Source organism: Cimex lectularius, unplaced genomic scaffold, assembly GCF_000648675.2.
Source record: "Cimex lectularius strain Harlan isolate CLEC.00 unplaced genomic scaffold, Clec_2.1 scaffold74, whole genome shotgun sequence".
Classification (NCBI taxonomy): Eukaryota; Metazoa; Arthropoda; class Insecta; order Hemiptera; family Cimicidae; genus Cimex; species Cimex lectularius.
The window spans coordinates 1132547-1149862 of NW_019392795.1; the positions used below are offsets into that span (position 1 = coordinate 1132547).

Below are 17316 nucleotides of genomic sequence, written 5' to 3' on the forward strand. Positions count from 1 at the left end.
ATGAGAGAGAGAGAGAGAGAGAGAGAAAAATAGATAGCAGAAAAAAGAATGAGGGTATAAAAATAATTAGAGAGAAGAAGAATGGAACAAAGAGAGAGAGAGAGAGAGAGAGAGAGAGAGAGAGAGAGAGAGAAATAGAGAGAGGAAAAAATAATGAGGTATAAAAATAATTCGAGAGAAGAAGAATGGAACAAAGACAAAGAGAGAGAGAGAGAGAGAGAGAGAGAGAGAGAGAGAGAGAGGAGAGAGAGAGACAGAGAGAGAGAGAAAGTGAGAGATAAAGGGGGAGAGAGAGAGAAATAGAGAGCAGAAAAAAGAATGAGGATATAAAAATAATTAGAGAGAAGAAGAATGGAACGAAGAGAGAGAGAGAGAGAGAGAGAGAGAGAGAGAGAGAAAGCAAGAGAGGTAGAGAAATAGAGAGCAGAAAAAAGAATGAGGATATAAAAATAATTAGAGAGTAGAAGAATGGAAAAAAAAGAGAATGAGAGAGAGAGCAGAAAAAAGAATGGAGATATAAAAATAATTAACAATACTAAATAATAATAGTTAATATAAAAATAACAGTAGGAGAGAGAATGAAAGGAAGGAAGGACGGAAAGAATGAAGGAAGGAAGGAAGGAAGAAAGAGAGAACGAGAGAGAGAAAGATAAATGGATATAGAGAAGTATATACGTAGATAGAAATCACAGGCGGACGTTCATCAATCCACAAAAGAAAAGCCAAATCACGATTAGAAATAAAAATTGGCAAGCTTTTATTCCGTCGTCGGTTAAACGTTAATTATCTAATTTCTCTTCTGTCTTTTAATTAATTTTATACGTAGGAAAGTAAATTTGGCTTTCTCATCAATTGAAAGAGCACAAACACACAACACATCTAGATATGTGTGAATTTTTGAAGAATGTTGAATGAACGTCTAGTTGTTGAGCTCTGGGCCTCGTTCAGAATGTTTGCCATGTTGGATAAGCCCTGTAAAGGCGATGATAGCGGTGCAATTATGGCTTCTTTTATACCTTTGTGATTGATGTATTGAAGCGCGGTTTTGGGGGTGACGTGGTGCGATGGAAAGTGCTATCCCGTCGTCGGGGAACAATCGGAGAACCCGTTGCCCCTTCTGTGTCCGAACTGACACAAAACACAGCCCGATTAATCGATACTTTTGAAAAAGAGTCGATGAAGTCGTCTTGTTCACCGTCGATAAAGCGAGACAAAACGGACCTAAAATTGGTTAAATTGATCGAATCATACGATTCGCAACTCGTGAACGATTCAACCTACCAATATTTTCATAAGTCATTTAGCAAGATATAGAAAATCTTTTTTGATGGTTGATATTCATTGATGTTAAATTCATGTAAATTCATGTTCACACGTTTAAAATTCAAGTTCGCTTTTACAACGTAAATACTTCTCCAAGAAGAAAATAAATTTACAATAGGACGTAAAATGTTTAATTAAGCCTTCGAGTTTCGATTGCCTAGTGGTGTCTTTGTCATTATCACGAGGCCGAGGCCGTCGGTCACGAAGTCCTTCTGAGCTGGAAGAAAAGGGTCGCCGGTTAATTTCTGAGGCCGGGGATGAGAGGTCGATCATCGATTATTTCGCATCGGTACGAAAATCTACGAGGATGACTGTACGAAAAAAAGAAGAAGAAAGGGTATCCAGGTATTACACCGAGTGACGATATCCCTGGGACTGACGGTTCACGGAGTCATCACTCTTGTCATATTCAGCTTTCCCTTGGAGTTGATGTTGATTAAATTGTTTAAACGATCAGTTTTGACAAACCAACGAGAAAACTACTTCAAATTTAAAAAAAAAAAAAATGGATCAATTAATCGGCAAACGCAAGCATACTTTTCACGTGGGATCGCAAAATAGTTAAAATACCTTGTACCACCGTGGAATTATTTAATAAAAGATAAATAAAAAATTAATATGTTCAGTTTTTTATCAAAAAATTCTATATTTATCCAAAAATATAGAAACAATTTTTTTCTTAAGTTTAAACGGATTGGTTTATCTCCAAATAACTAACTGTGGCCCTTTTTTCTCCAAGGTTCGCCTAACCAAAACACTTCATATATACAGTATTAAACCAAATTATCCTTAATTATTTATATATATATTTTTTTATGGTGTACTTCTGATTTTGTGAAACTCCATAGTAAGCAGTTGGGAAGGAAATAATTGTCTTTTCTACTTTTGTTTTGAGGAACTAACGAGAAAACTACTTCAAATTTAAAAAAAAAAATGGTTCAATTAATCGGCAAAGGCAAGCATACTTTTCACTTGGGATCGCAAAATAGCTAAAATACCTTGTACCACCGTGGAATTATTTAATAAAAGAGAAATAAAAAAAATTAATATGTTCACTTTTTTATCAAAAGATTTTATATTTATCCAAAAATATTTAAACAATTTTTTCTTAAGTTTATACGAATTGGTTTATCTCCAAATAACATAACTGTGACCCTTTTTTTCTCCAAGTTTCCCCTAACCAAAACACATATACAGCATTGAACCAAATTATCCTTAATTATTTATCTATCTTTTTTAAAAATTTTATGGTGTACTTCCGATTTTGTGGAACTCCATAATAGGCAGTTGGAAAGGATATAAATTGTCTTTTCTACAATAGGTACCTACAGGTAATAGGTACTACACCTATTGTGGAAAAGACAATTTCCTATCCATCATCTTAATCTTGTTTTTTAATAATGGCTAATAATGCTTTCAAGAAACTGTCAGTTAAGGTTATGATCAAACAATTTCTCTCCAAATTTTAAGTTTTAAATCAAGCCGTGATATATATTTTGTTCGTAATTTTTAAAATATCAATAAAAAGGTAAAACTGACAGTTAGGCTTATGGCCACTCAGTTTATCTCACCAATTATATTCTCCAAATACCATAATTGTGGCCTTTTTTTCTAGGTTCGTCAAACAGTTAAAACACTTCACACAACACCGTTTTAAACAAACTAGGTTCTTATTTTGTTATTATCCATTTTATAAAAGATAAATAAAGACATGAGGCTTTCAGTTAAGTAATTACGAGATAAAAATATTATTAAGAGATAAAAAAGTCACGATAGGTCAAGTGGTAGAGCAGCGTCTAGTCTAGCCGAAGATCGTGGGTTCGAATCCCGCTCGTGGCACTGACTTTTTTTATCTCAACTAAAAACCTTAATTAATATCATTTAAGGTTATGACCAATCAGTTGCTCTACAAATACTATTTGGAGTGGTCGTTTTGTCTCTTAGGTTCACCAAACAGTTTAAAAGCCTTTTATGTAAAGTTTTAAAGCTCTTATTTTGTTGTTGTGGCAAAAAATAAATAAGAAGATGGTGTCAGTGACTCTGTTTTCCCCTCAAAATACTGCAGTTGAGGATCTTTTTCTCTTAGGTAAATTTATACAGTCGATGTATCTCATGTACACAATTTAAAAGCAAATTGGTTCTCTTTTTATTTTTATTAATACATTTGTAAAAGTTCAATAAGAACGCGAGGCCGGCAGTTAAATGTTAAGTGTTTAAATGAAATTATTATATTTTTTGTTAGCGATAATTTTTTTAAAGGAACTAAATAAGAATGTCATGCTGTCAATTGAAGTTATACCCAATCAGTACCAGAATTCATCTCCTATGTTCACCAATACAATTAAAACCCTTATATTTACAGTTTCAAACCACGTTGGTCGTGTTAATTGTAATTAATAATTTATAAAAGATAACTAGGAAGTGAGGGCGTCAGTTGAAGTTATGGCCAAATCTTCTCGAAATGCTATAACTGTAGACCATTTGCCCTCTAAAGTTAGCCAAATAATTAAAACTCCTCATATTTATAGTTTTAAATCAAATATAGATATATTTTTTTAATATTCATGTAGTAAAAGGAACGTAAAACATAAATTCACTAGTTTCCGTGGTCCGCTTGACCAATTAATATCTTTCAATTTATCAAAGTTTTTAATTGAGATAAAAAAGTCAGTGTCACGAGCGGGATTCGAACCCACGACCTTCCGCTAGTTACGCCGCTATTCTGTAGAATCTACTAGCTAAGTTTGTAACACGAGTAGCCGAACCCTGTATAAGCACAAATCTGCCCGTGTATGCCCATGTTACAGAGTTGAGGCTATCAATTCTCGCAGTCCACCGGCAATTCCAGCTTTTATAATTTTCAATAAATTACCCCCAGGTCTCGAGAATCACCCATTTCGGGTGTCGGCAGTCCGGGGTCAGTCCTCGGTCTTATCCCTCCAGCTACCGAGGTTGTGGCTCCGGGTGATGTCAACAGCCAGGTCGACCCCACGCGAAGTTACAAACCCATTCACACTCTCACTCATTCTTAAATGCATTCCTCCTATTTACTTACGATTAATTCAATTAGGGTGGTGGTATGCTCGATAATTCCTCCATCACCCTCTCATATTAGACATTCACGCTAATAAGTACTCTCACTCAATACACGTTAGGACACAAATCTATCATTACTACCATTACTACATACAATCAACCAACTATCTCTCATAAAAGCGCCTAAAAATGGAAAAGAACCATTTTTTCTACAATAACAAAATTGATTCGGTTGGTAGGATTAAAGTAATTTTGATTTCATTTCCTTCATCTGTCAAAAATACTAAATTTTACTCCCATCTGAGAAGTTGTTCCAAAAGAACTTGTCCTTTTATAAATTTTTTTGTAACATTCTAGGTTTTTAAGTGTTTAACTAATGAAGGTTTTTTTACTAGCTACTCCTTCATGATAGTCGCTGTTTCTTAACGTAATCCTTACATATAGCTCAAGTGGTACAGTAGCGGCGTATCGAGCCGAAGGTCGTGGGTTCGAATCCCGCTCATGACACTGACTTTTTTCTCTCAACTAAAAACCTTAACTAATTGTAAAACATAAAGGTATAATTAATCAGTTTGTATTCAATTACTATGATTGTCTCTTTTTTTCTCCTAGGTATTTAACTCCTCGTACATTCAGTTTTAAATCTTTAAATCAAGTTTTTCCATATTCTTGTCTCTTAAACGTGACATTAAGAAAATGATACTGTACGTTTTGGTTAAATACAATAATAATCGATTGATTCTAAATACTACATTTTTCTTTCCTATGTTGGTCAAACAATTAAACCACCTTGTATGTTCATGCTTGAACTTTTTATGTACATAGTCTATAAGCAGCACATATGTAGGCTAGAAGATGATCTGAAAAATTGTTTTTAGAGGTTAAAGATTTCTTATTATATTCAAAGATATAAAAGATAGTAAAAAAACGCGTCAGAAGACATAATTCATGACAAATTAATGGTTTATTAATATACGTATCTATGTAGTTTCATAAATTACTTAATTTTATGCTAATATCCATTGTTGTCGTGACAAGGTGGCTAATTTGATTTTAAAACCGATATCATCCGCTAATAGTTTTATATACCTTAATCAGAGAGAAAACGTTGTTTGGGGTTTTTCAAACATTTTATTACCGCCTCTTTTTTATACATTTGATTTATACATGTCAGCGAGCCAGGTAATTTTCCGAAGTTGACGGGCTGTTAAAAAGGTACGCCCTTGCGAAACACGGAGGTCGTTCCAGCCGCGAAAATTATTTGGTCAGGAGTGACATATTTGCAGTCATAATGGAAAGTGACCCAAATACGGTTCTATTTTAGTCGGGCTTGCCCGTTTGAGCCAAAACGACTATTTTCAACGTTCATTTGTATCAGAGTGTATTAGTAGAATAAATTATTGACAGGGAATGGAGAGCTTGAGAGGGGAAAAAAAGAGCTATTATTTATAGAGAAATATGCGTTTTCTGTCAAGCGTCAATAAGATGACACCAACTATTGATTGAAAACAATCATCTCGGGTCGAACTAATTTTGGCTACGAGTCGCAAATCGGACGTTTATGCGCCGTTTTAAGTGTTCAGCAAACCTAGAAGATCAAAGATCCAAAAGAGAAATAAATTTGGGAAAAACTAACTGAGCATAACTTCCACTGACGGTTTGAAATTCTTATTTCTTCATGAAAAATTATTACTAACAAAAAATAAAATAATTAACCTAATGAACCTAGAAAATAAAATGTAGAAAATAATAGTTTTTGGAGAGAAATTGAAGGGTCATAACCTTAACTTACAGTATCGCGTTCTTATTTATCTTTTACAAACTTATTGATAAATAAATAAGGACCAATTTGGTTTAAAATTGTACAATGTGATTTGACTGTATACGTGATCCTAGGAGAAAAAACATCGACAACTACAGTATTTGGAGAAAACCCGAATGGCCCTAAATTCATAAACTTAACTGACAATATCACCTTCTTATTTATATGTTACAAAATTTATTAACAAAATAAATACCAATTTGGTTTAAAATTGTACATAAGAGGTGATGCAACTTTTGGACTAACCTAGGAGAAAAAAGATCTAAAATTATAATATTTAGAGAGGCTAACTGAGCATAACTTCAAATGACTGGTTAAAATTCTCACGACTTCCTTTAAAAAAATATTATTAACTTCACTAATTTCGTGGTCCGTTTAACTAATTAATATATTACAATTAATTAAGGTTTTTAGTTGAGATAAAAAAAGTCAATGGCGCGAGCGGGATTCGAACCCACCATCTTCGGCTAGATACGCCGCTGCTCTACCACTTGAGCTATCGTGACCTCCCGCTCGTGCCATTGACTTTTTTATCCCAACTAAAAACCTTAATTAATTGTAATATATTAATTGGTCAAGCGGACCACGAAATTAGTGAATTTAATGATTAAAAATTGAAGTATACTTCACTAAAGCTCTCCGCGGCCATTTCATTTGTCGCCGAGAATCTAATCCGATTACGCGACATTTGAAAAATGGCAAAAAAGAGGGAAAATTCAAAAGGTAGGGTTGAGATGGGAAGTTAGTGTCCGAGTGGATCGAGGTGACGATAGCTCAAGTGGTAGAGCAGCGGCGTATCTAGCCGAAGATCGTGGGTTCGAATCCCGCTCGTGCCATTGACTTTTTTATCTCAACTAAAAACCTTAATTAATTGTAATTATTATTAACAAAAACCAAAACAATTTAATTTAAAACGTACATATAAGTGGGTTATCGTATTGGTGAACCTAGCATAATTTCTCTCTTAAAAAAATTATTATTAAAAAGAAAATATAATTCGTTTATAACTGTACATTTGAGGTGGTTTGACAGTATGGGTTTGAACCTGGGAAACAAGTCCTCAATTAACATGTATTTTGTAGAGAAACTCATTGGTCATAACTCATAACAATAACTGAAATACATTACTTACTTTCTTATTTCTTAGTTTAAAAATTATTTCTAACAAAGAAAATATAACAATTTGTTTTATAACTGTAGATATGAGACGTTTTAAATGTTCGGTGAACCAAGAAGAAAAAATATTACAATTATATCATTTAACAATTTGATTTAAAACTACATATAAACTGGATTCACCGTATTGGTGAACTTGAAAAGCCTGAAGAAAACCTGAATAACGTGAAAAAAGATCTAAAATTATAATATTTGGACTAACTGTAACTAACTGAGCAAAACGCCAACCGACAGGTTGAAATTCTCATGACTTTTTTAACAAAAAAATATAGCAATTTGATTTAAAACTGAACATATAGGGTGGGTTACCGTATTGGTGAACCTAGATTAAAAAAATTATTACTTAGAAGAAAATATATTTCGTTTATGACTGTACATTTGAGGTGTTTTGACAGTATAGATGAATCTAGGAAAAAAGTCCTCAATTAACATATGTATTTGTAGAGAAACCGATTGGTTATAACTCATAACAACTGATAGACTTATTACTTACGATATGAGACGGTTAAATGTTCGGTGAACTCAGAAAAAAAAATCACGATGATATCATTTGGAAAGAAACTAATTGGTCATAACCTCAACTGACAGCCTCTCGCTCTTATGTACCTTTAAAAAAATATTAATACAGATAATAAAGAAAGATTTGGTCTACAACTGTACCTATGAGGTGTTTGTGAAGTAGGTGAATCTACGCAAGCAAAAACAAAACAAAATATGCTAATTGGTCAAACCAAAATAAAAGGACCAATTTGGTCTAATGTTGTTTACACAATTTTGAGGTGTTATGATTGAATAGGAGAACATGGCAGAAAAAAGATATACAATTGTTGGACATAAACTGGTCATAACTTCAACGGACAAACCTATTTTCTAGTTTCCTGAATTATTATTACTTTTAAAGACAATTTACGGACAGAAAAATCGACATCTCTACGCATCAATAGAAACATAAAAATACATTTTAAAAAACTAGCTACACAATAAACAAGCTTGTTACAAAAATAAAATACCGATGTACTCTTTTTGTAAATTTAGAAATGTATTCACGTATCGAAAGGAGATAAATATACAGACCGACTTCTGAAGAAGGCTGAAAAACGACTGACATACAAAACCAGCTAAAATAGGCTACGAGGATGACAAGAAATACAAGTACAAGATAAATTAGCAATACACAGAAATTTACTATATTTTATATTTTTAATTTACTCGTTTTGGCTTATCTTCGATGTGCTTGTCTGATTTTTCGATATTGTCTTTCTATGTGGCTGCTCATTTATGAAAAGGCAAAAAATCTATATTCTCAAAACTAGAGACTAGATTTCTTCTATGCAGTTGCACATGTTGTTTGCCACCACATACGACGGATCTAATTATCTATCCGAATCTGTAGGTTAAATTTTATAGAGCATATTTTTGCATATTTGATGAATATCGCCTATTTGAAGGATTTTTACGTAAAGTCGCATTTATCGCGCAAAATTAGTAAAATATTATATTGGTTTTCGGGGGAAGCATAAAAAAAATCTGTAAAACGAAAAGTTGGTTTAATCCGAAGAAAACTGAAACAGGGAAGAGAAGAATGTAGAAATACCGACAAAAGAAATAAAACCCCTTCTTAGGTCTTATTTCAGTATTCAATATTCTCACAAATTTTAAGTGACCGTAGGCACTGTTTTACGGAAGACAATTTAGAGAAGTACTTGTTTATTAACATTAATTATACTCAATTAGTATAAAATATTGGGTTGTCCGGAAAATAATGCAGGATTTTGGTATTAAACAAAAAAAAAGAAACTAGTTACTTTAAAGCAATGTTCTTTAATCAAAATAATTTCCCATACTCTCAATACATTTCTCCCAACGTGTTGGTAACTTATTAATTCCGTCTGAGTAGAATTCAGAATTTTTAGAATTGATAAAGTCAATAAATGCATTTTCCAGTTCCGTTTGATTTTTGAATATTATGTGTTGTAAGTAGTGGTCCAGGTGTCTAAAAAAATGGTAGTCAGTAGGCGAGAGGTCCGGAGAGTAGGGTGGGTGAGGCAAAGTTTCATAGCCAAGCTCCAATAATTTTTGTGACGTTACACGTGACACATGTGGTCGAGCGTTGTCATGCAACAAAATGGGCCCTTTCCGATTGACCAAAGAGGGCTTCATTACTGCCAATTTCTGATGCATGGTATTAATTTGGTTACAGTATGATTCAGCATTGATGGTTTCGCCAGGATTTAAGAAGCTGTAGTGTATTAAACCAAATGAAGCCCACCATACCGTAACCATTACCTTTTTTTGATGAGTTGGGGGCTTTGGAAAATGTATTGGAGCTTCTCCTTTGTCGAGCCACTGTCCAGAACGTCTAGTGTTATCGTAGAGAATCCACTTTTCGTCACATGTAACAATTCTGGCCAGAAATGGGTCATTTTTGTTTCGACAAAGAAGTGATGCACAAACATCAAAGCGCTGATTTTTTTGGCGATCGTTTAATGAGTGTGGAACCCAATTTTCGAGTTTTTTCACTTTTCCAATCGCCTTGAGGTGGTCAGCGACGGTCGTTTTACTGACTTTGAGTTGCTCTGCAAGTTCTCGAACAGTTGTTTTGGGGTTTTCTTCCACCACTGATCGCAGAACATCATCATTAAGAGAGGAAGGCCTTCCACGACCTTCTTCATCTTCAAGGCTGAAATCTCCCTCCCGAAATTTTTTAAACCACCTTTGCACAGTGCACTCATTAACACAACCCTCGCCCCAGACTTGGTTAATGTTTCTAGCCGTTTGGGCTCCGCTTCGGCCGAGTTTAAACTCGTAAAAGAAAATCGTACGAAATTCTCGCTTTGACATTATAAGGATGACTGAATTATTTCCAAGTAGCGGAATGCTACAGAGGTAAACAAACAATATCATTTGGAACAAATGAGTAATCCTGTAAACGTAAACAGAATATTTTATATAGATTTTTTTTAATGAAAACTTAAAATCCTGCATTATTTTCCGGACAACCCGATATATAATTTAATTATATAAATGAAAAAATATTTTTATTAAATGTAAATAAACTCTAGGGGGCGTCGGTGGCCGCAACTGTGGCGTTGACACGGCACTCATCTCTATAAAGTAAAGGTCCCGGGTTCGAACCCAGCGGCCCTGCATTCGAACCTGACATACAAATGGGCTTTTTTCAAAAACATCGGCACTTCGAGGGTTCAAATAAACTCATAAAGTATGGTGATTAGTGACTGTTAATCGATATTTATTTAGAGATCGTGAGATGTGGTCTGGTGTGATGTAGGTTTCAGAAAAACATTTTCTTTATGCCAACGTTTCGATCTTTATTGAGATCATCTTCAGGGCACTCTCGACACGACACGCAAGAATGACACAATTACACAGAAGACAAACACTTTGAGCCCTGAAGATGATCTCAATAAAGATCGAAACGTCGGCACGAAAAAGAAAATGTTTTTCTGAAACCTAAACTCATAGTTCAAATACCCTTAAAAGTAGTTGAAAAAAACACTAAATACTTGTGTATTTTAATTATTTTTAGTTTTAAAGATTTTTATATCTATTTCGTTTAATGATCTATATTTCATGTTAAAAGTTACTATGATAGTAAAAAACTGGTTTACTGCATACCACTGCATTTTTTAACGTATTAACACTGCATATTATTGCATATTTCAGGGCTTTCAACTGCATATTTTGGCAATTGTTACTGCATAAAAATGCGGTCTCTGCTCATAACCATGCAGAGTATATGGACAAATGTCACAATATTTTTGTAATGTTTCAGGAACAGGAGATCTAGTGATGGGGTTTTCGACGTTACAGGGGGTGCCGTCGTCGTCCCGGAAGGCGGCAGAGCGGGCGAAGCTTCCCGGAGGATCCTGCTGGACATCGGCTCACTACCGCCGAGCTTTGTCGCACCGAGCACCAACACACTCGGTAAGTGGTGATTCATTAAAAAAAAAAAAAAAAAAAAAAAAAAAAAAAAAAAAAAAAAAAAAAAAAAAAAAAAAAAAAAAAAAACCTAACATTGAAGCTTAATCATTAATGGAAAAAATCGTGTCGAACCTGCAGTACTTTTTCTACGATTGCATCCAGGGGGGAAAACAACAACTACCTGGATCCCGGCCAAGGTTCGACTTGGTAAATGTTGCCAATTGGATAAACCCGATTTCACATTTGGAACATCAACGACTATTTTCTGACTGTCTTTTGCAGCGCGAGAATAAACAAAACACTCAAATAACTTGGCCGGACTTCGCCTTTAAAATAAACCGTTTCAATTCCTACGTGCCGACTAAAAACGTAACATACAAGAAAACACAACTACCTTTTATTTAAGGTAATTTAAATCCTTTTGTATGGTGTTGTCTTGTGGTAAAATGGTATGTTAACAATGGATTGTACTGTACGTGATTTCATGGTCTCGATTAAGGTTGGAAGCTAGTTGAGCCTCATAGATTTAGTATAATGGTATCGAGGAGCCTTTTGTTCTCAAGTACACGGTTAATTAGTCAGTAGATTTAGGTAGTTGTTTTCAACTAGGAGAAGATTTAAAATTAAAGACTAAAAAGAGAAAGATGCCCCGGACGGAAAATTTTTACCTTTAGATTTACAGAGTGCACCTTTTTGTGAACCACTGCTCTAAGTATAAGTGATTCTGGATATTTCAGAGTCAGGATTTGGCGATAATATGTTGGGATATATTGTAAATAGCAACGGAACCAGTGGAACTTTTATAACCTTTATCGACCTTTTTATATTATTGTACCAAAAATCGTTAACACGAACGTTTTTTAAATCCTCTGAGTTTCTATCGCCTCCCTCGATTTATTTTGACCACGTGCCACATTAACAACATGCACCGATGCACATATTCTTGGTGATTTTCGAAGTGGAAGAGATCTGTTTTGAAGCGGAAATCCAAATTGGTAGACTAATCTGTTAGTTTCCGAATATATTTACCAAAAGATATAGTTAACAATATATTAAAATATTTAAAACTAAAGACGGTTTACAGTACAAATGATAACCAAATTCAAATTCAATGTTAAGCCCCTGCATTGCTAACAACTTAAACGAGATGGTCGTCAGTACTGAAAATGTAAAGATTACTTCTTTCAATTAATTAATCTTTTTATGTAAGGTTTTGGTTGAAATGAAAAAGTTAGTGTCACGAGCGGGATTCGAGCCCACGACCTTCGGCGCAATACGCCGCTGTTCTAACCACTTGAACCACGATAGCTCAAGTGGTTAAAGCAGCGGCGTATTGAGCCGAAGGTCGTGGGTTCGAATCCAGCTCGTGACACCAATTTTCTCATTTCAATCCAATACCTTACAAAAAAGATTAATTAATTGAAAGAAGGTATTTGGTCAATCGGACCACGAAATATAACGGAGTTAATTTTAATTTTTGTAACAAACCAATTTGGTAAAGTGGTTCAACTAGATATTTTCGAAAATGTGTCTTAATAGTATTTCATACTTTGATTTTGTCAATTGAAATATGTTAAGGGTCAGAAGCTAGCCTCGACCTGCTTATATCCCTGACATCAGAGATAACCTGACTAAGGGGACCGAGCAAAGAAGTAGATTTCTTGACAAAACTCCTTTAAACGACTCCTCCTCATAAAACATATATTTGAACCACTTGGTCAAGTTATGAATCAACTAGTTGCTCTCTTGTAGTAATTATTCTGTTTTTCTGTCTTTATTATTATGTCTTTTTATGTAAGGTTTTGGTTGAAATGAAAAAGTTAGTGTCACGAGCGGGATTCGAACCCACGACCTTCGGCTCAATACGCCGCTGCTCTAACCACTTGAGCTATATGTAAGGATTACGTTAAGAAACAACGACTATCATGAAGGAGTAGCTAGTAAAAAAACCTTCATTAGTTAAAAACTTAAATAATAACCTAGAATGTTACAAAAAAATTTACAAAAGGACAAGTTCTTTTGGAACGTCCTCTTCTCAGATGGGAGTAAAATTTAGTATTTTTGACAGATGAAGGAAATGAAGTCAAAATTACTTTAGTCCTCCCAACCGAATCAATTTTGTTATTGTAACAAAAAAGGGTTCTTTTCCATTTTTAGGCGCTTTTGTGAGAGGTAGTATGTAGTAATGGTAGTAATGATAGATTTGTGCCCTAACGTGTATTGAGAGTGAGAGTATTTATTAGCGTGAATGTCTAATATGAGAGGGTGATGGAGGAATTATCGAGCATACCACCACCCTAATTGAGTTAATCGTAAGTAAATAGGAGGAATGTATTTAAGAATGAGTGAGAGTGTGAATGGGTTTGTAACTTTGCGTGGGGTCGACCTGGCTGTTCACATCACCCGGAACCCCAACCTCGGTAGCTGGAGGGATAAGACCGAGGACTGACCCCGGACTGCCGACACCCGAAATGGGTGATTCTCGAGACCTGGGGGTAATTTATTGAAAAATATAAAAGCTGGAATTGCCGGTGGACTGCGAGAATTGATAGTCTCAACTCTGTAACATGGGCATACACGGGCAGATTTGTGCTTATACAGGGTTCGGCTACTCGTGTTACAAACTTAGCTAGTAGATTCTACATTCAAAATGGACCCAAAAAGTCCCAATTAACTATGGTTCAAATCTCAACAGTTTCGGAGTTTTTTTATGATTTTTAAGATTTCACGACCTTGCTTCAAATGATAACATCAAAACTGAAAGGTTTTGGACAATTCCATTGATACCAGTGAAAACTACGTTAAATGTCCAATAAGGTGTTCAATACTAAACTTGTAAACGTCGGTGAAATGATTTAATAATAAATTAAATCTTTCCTCCTTACCAATCCGTCAATCACGATTTTTACCTTTCCTTCATCAATTTCTTCATATTTGAAAAAGTAATTAAAAAACCAATTACACCAGTAAAAAGGATATTAAACGGAGTACGTTTTCTGAAATATGCTGGTCTCTAGGTTTAGAAATAGCAGTTTAGAATCATCTTAGTAAGTTTTTCAACATTGAACAAAAACTTATTTTTAAAACTTCGGGCTACTAAAACGCTTATTTCACCAACAACCAAATTGATGAAGGAAAGGTAAAAACCGTGATTGACGGATTGGTAAGGAAGAAAGATTTAATTTATTATTAAATTATTTCACCAACGTTTACATATTTAGTATTGAGCACTTCTTATTGGAAATTTAACGTAGTTTTCAATGGTATCAACGGATTTGTCCAAAACCTTTCAGTTGTCATTGTTTATTTGAAGGAAGGTCTTGATATCTTAAATGAAAAAACGAAACTGTTAAGATTCAGAGCACAATTAATTTTTGGTTCCATTTTGAATGCAGAATCTACTGGCAAAGTTTGTAACACGAGTAGCCGAACACCCTGTGTAAATACAAATCCAAATCATTTCCGCAGTTCACAGTCGTATTATGTTTTGTAATGGCCCGTCAAACCTGATTAGGTCCTTTTCTAAAAAAAGCCGATCCATGCTCTAAAGTATGGGTAGAGTTGAGTAAAAAAGGCAATTTAATTTACTCAAGACTTATTTTTCTAAAGAAATTTACATTCTGATAGTGTAAAATATATATTGTTTAAAAAAATTTGTAGACTTGATTAATAAAAGCAAATTCAGCCTGTTTCACACTGGTTCCTTTTTTACCGGCATTCTTCAGGTAGTCGGTTGACTTTTCAAATCTCTCCGAATAAACAACATTTATATAAACCTGTTAAAGCCGGCTTTTAAAAACAAAAGCAAAATCCGAAGATGAATTTTCAATATGGTTTACAGGAGATCGTCGGATGCGATTATGACATATTTTCAGTTATTTTTCACATTTTGGTACAGCTTAGTAGCCAGGAAAGGTTTGACAAAAGCCATAATCTGACGAAGGGGGCTTTAAAAAATACCGCAAATTCTTAGGAAACGCCCAGGTATTTCGACTGTCGCCTGGGTAGGGTTTGCGGTCTGTTGCAGATTTCCCACGGTCAAACTAGACGTTAAAATCCAAAAAGAGTTTTTCCCTTATTAAATAAAAGCCCTTTCTATTTGCTGGCGAATATAGAGGAAGGGCTTTGGTAGCTGTTTTCGACCAGGTGCATCCGCGTTGTAAGCCCTCACGTTCCGGATTAAGTCAATTTGTCGACGGCCTCCGGGTAATTTGTGATTCTATCAGTGTAAACTTTTCGACGCTTCGTCTCCGGTGCACAAAATGGTAAAAAGACGTCTTGATGAATAAAACATGCTAGCCGGATGCCAATGATTGCCAGGGGGGATCATTTATAAATTAAAATATAATTTTTTTTTATTACAAAGAAAAAATAGGAGAAAACATATTTACGCATGATTCCCTACAAAAGAGAGCATTTTGTAAGATCTGTTTGGACGTCCGGGGTTTTCTTTTTAACCCGAGCACAATGCATTGTGTTCAATCCGGCCAAATAAACTTACACCTCTGAAAGGCGAGCTTTGTAAGGTGTTTTCCTCCGTGTCATTGTTGCCCTTTTGTGCTTGACTTTCTGCTCAAATAGCGCCCTCTTTGAAATTGTAATAAAAAGTATATATTTTTTACCGTTCGTGTTCAATTTACGCCCCCTTTGGCACCACGTCGTCCTGACGAAGACTCAACAGGTCGATCGTGTCGTCTATTAATCGATTTGCAATAAAGGGTGTGTCCATTGTGAATAAAGTAAGTTTCTTTTTAAAAAATTGTATTGTTACACCCCTTTTTTCTTTGTTCTCCTTTCCATAAAAGCTATGAATAATGACGTTCTGCTTTAATTGCCGCGGTGTCAAATGAAAAAATTGTTATTTTCCCGCGTGTAATTTGACCAAGGAGACAGATAATTTTTACAAATTGAAAAAAAAAAATTGAACACGTCTAAGAGTCATTTAGCTCGGAATTATTCGAAGGCCTCGACGATTAACGTAATAACTCTGGACGGAACTCCAAAACGCTTAAAGGAGTTTTCATTTGACTTGAGTTCTTAAAAAGCTCATTCACGATTCAAAATTCACACCTAACGCTTTGAGAATCACAAAAAAAAATCTGTAAAACTGACAACCAACTACAATTCGACATATATAGAAAAACTAACAGCGACCTTTAAAATCTTACAATCAAAGCTTTCTCAAATCTTCCCGACCGACACAAAATGGTGGCAGCATGGTAGACTAAAAACAATAAAAACCACGCAATAACCAGACAAACACAATCAACAATGTCATAAACAAAACGACACTACAAAAACAAACACTAAATGGACCACATTCACATACATAAAGAAACGTATAAACAAATAAATCTATTTAACAAATTATAAATTAAAACAGCCCTGAAGACGACTAACACAATTTGGATACTACTGGCAAAACATTGATAAAACCAACTCAAGTCAAAAATGGCATATAGCTAGGGAAACAAATACATCGGACAGGCAGGATAGAAAAATAAATCAAAGAAGGAACATTCAAGATCGTCACTTTACGCGACTCATCTCACAGAAAACCATCACAAAAAAAATTAATTAACAACAGAGTTAATGATGGATGTGGTCTGCGAGTCGATGACTGGCATAGGGTCACTTATTGGGTCCGTCTTCACTTGCGGGCTTGCTGAATTGAACAATAGAAACAAGTGTGTGGTGATTAGTGACCGTTAATCGATATTTATTTAGAAATCGTGAGATGCGGTCTGGTGTGATGTAGGTTTCAGAAAAACATTTTCTTTATCGTGCCAACGTTTCGATCTTTATTGAGATCATCTTCAGGGCTTGGGACAAACATTGTTTACATATAACAATTACATTTTGGATGTGGAAAAGTGAATTTATACAATGCAAAATATATTTTTTATATATTCAATCAAAGTATTTCTACTCACTCAAAGTGTTGTCTTCTGTGTAATTGTGCCATTCTTGCGTGTCGTGTCGGGAGTGCCGTTGATTGAATATATAAAAAATATATT

General features: G+C 34.7%; 1 protein-coding gene across 3 annotated transcripts in view; it reads left to right on the plus strand.

The window, feature by feature from the left end:
• LOC106667582 (beta-1,4-glucuronyltransferase 1) overlaps positions 1-17316 on the plus strand; it is a 114475-nt gene that overhangs the window by 87209 nt on the left and 9950 nt on the right. For all 3 annotated transcript variants that reach the window (XM_014395619.2, XM_024227989.1, XM_014395620.2), the window contains one exon: positions 11151-11302. In XM_014395619.2, the coding sequence (XP_014251105.1) occupies positions 11151-11302 (152 nt within the window). The remainder of the gene's footprint in view (positions 1-11150; positions 11303-17316) is intronic.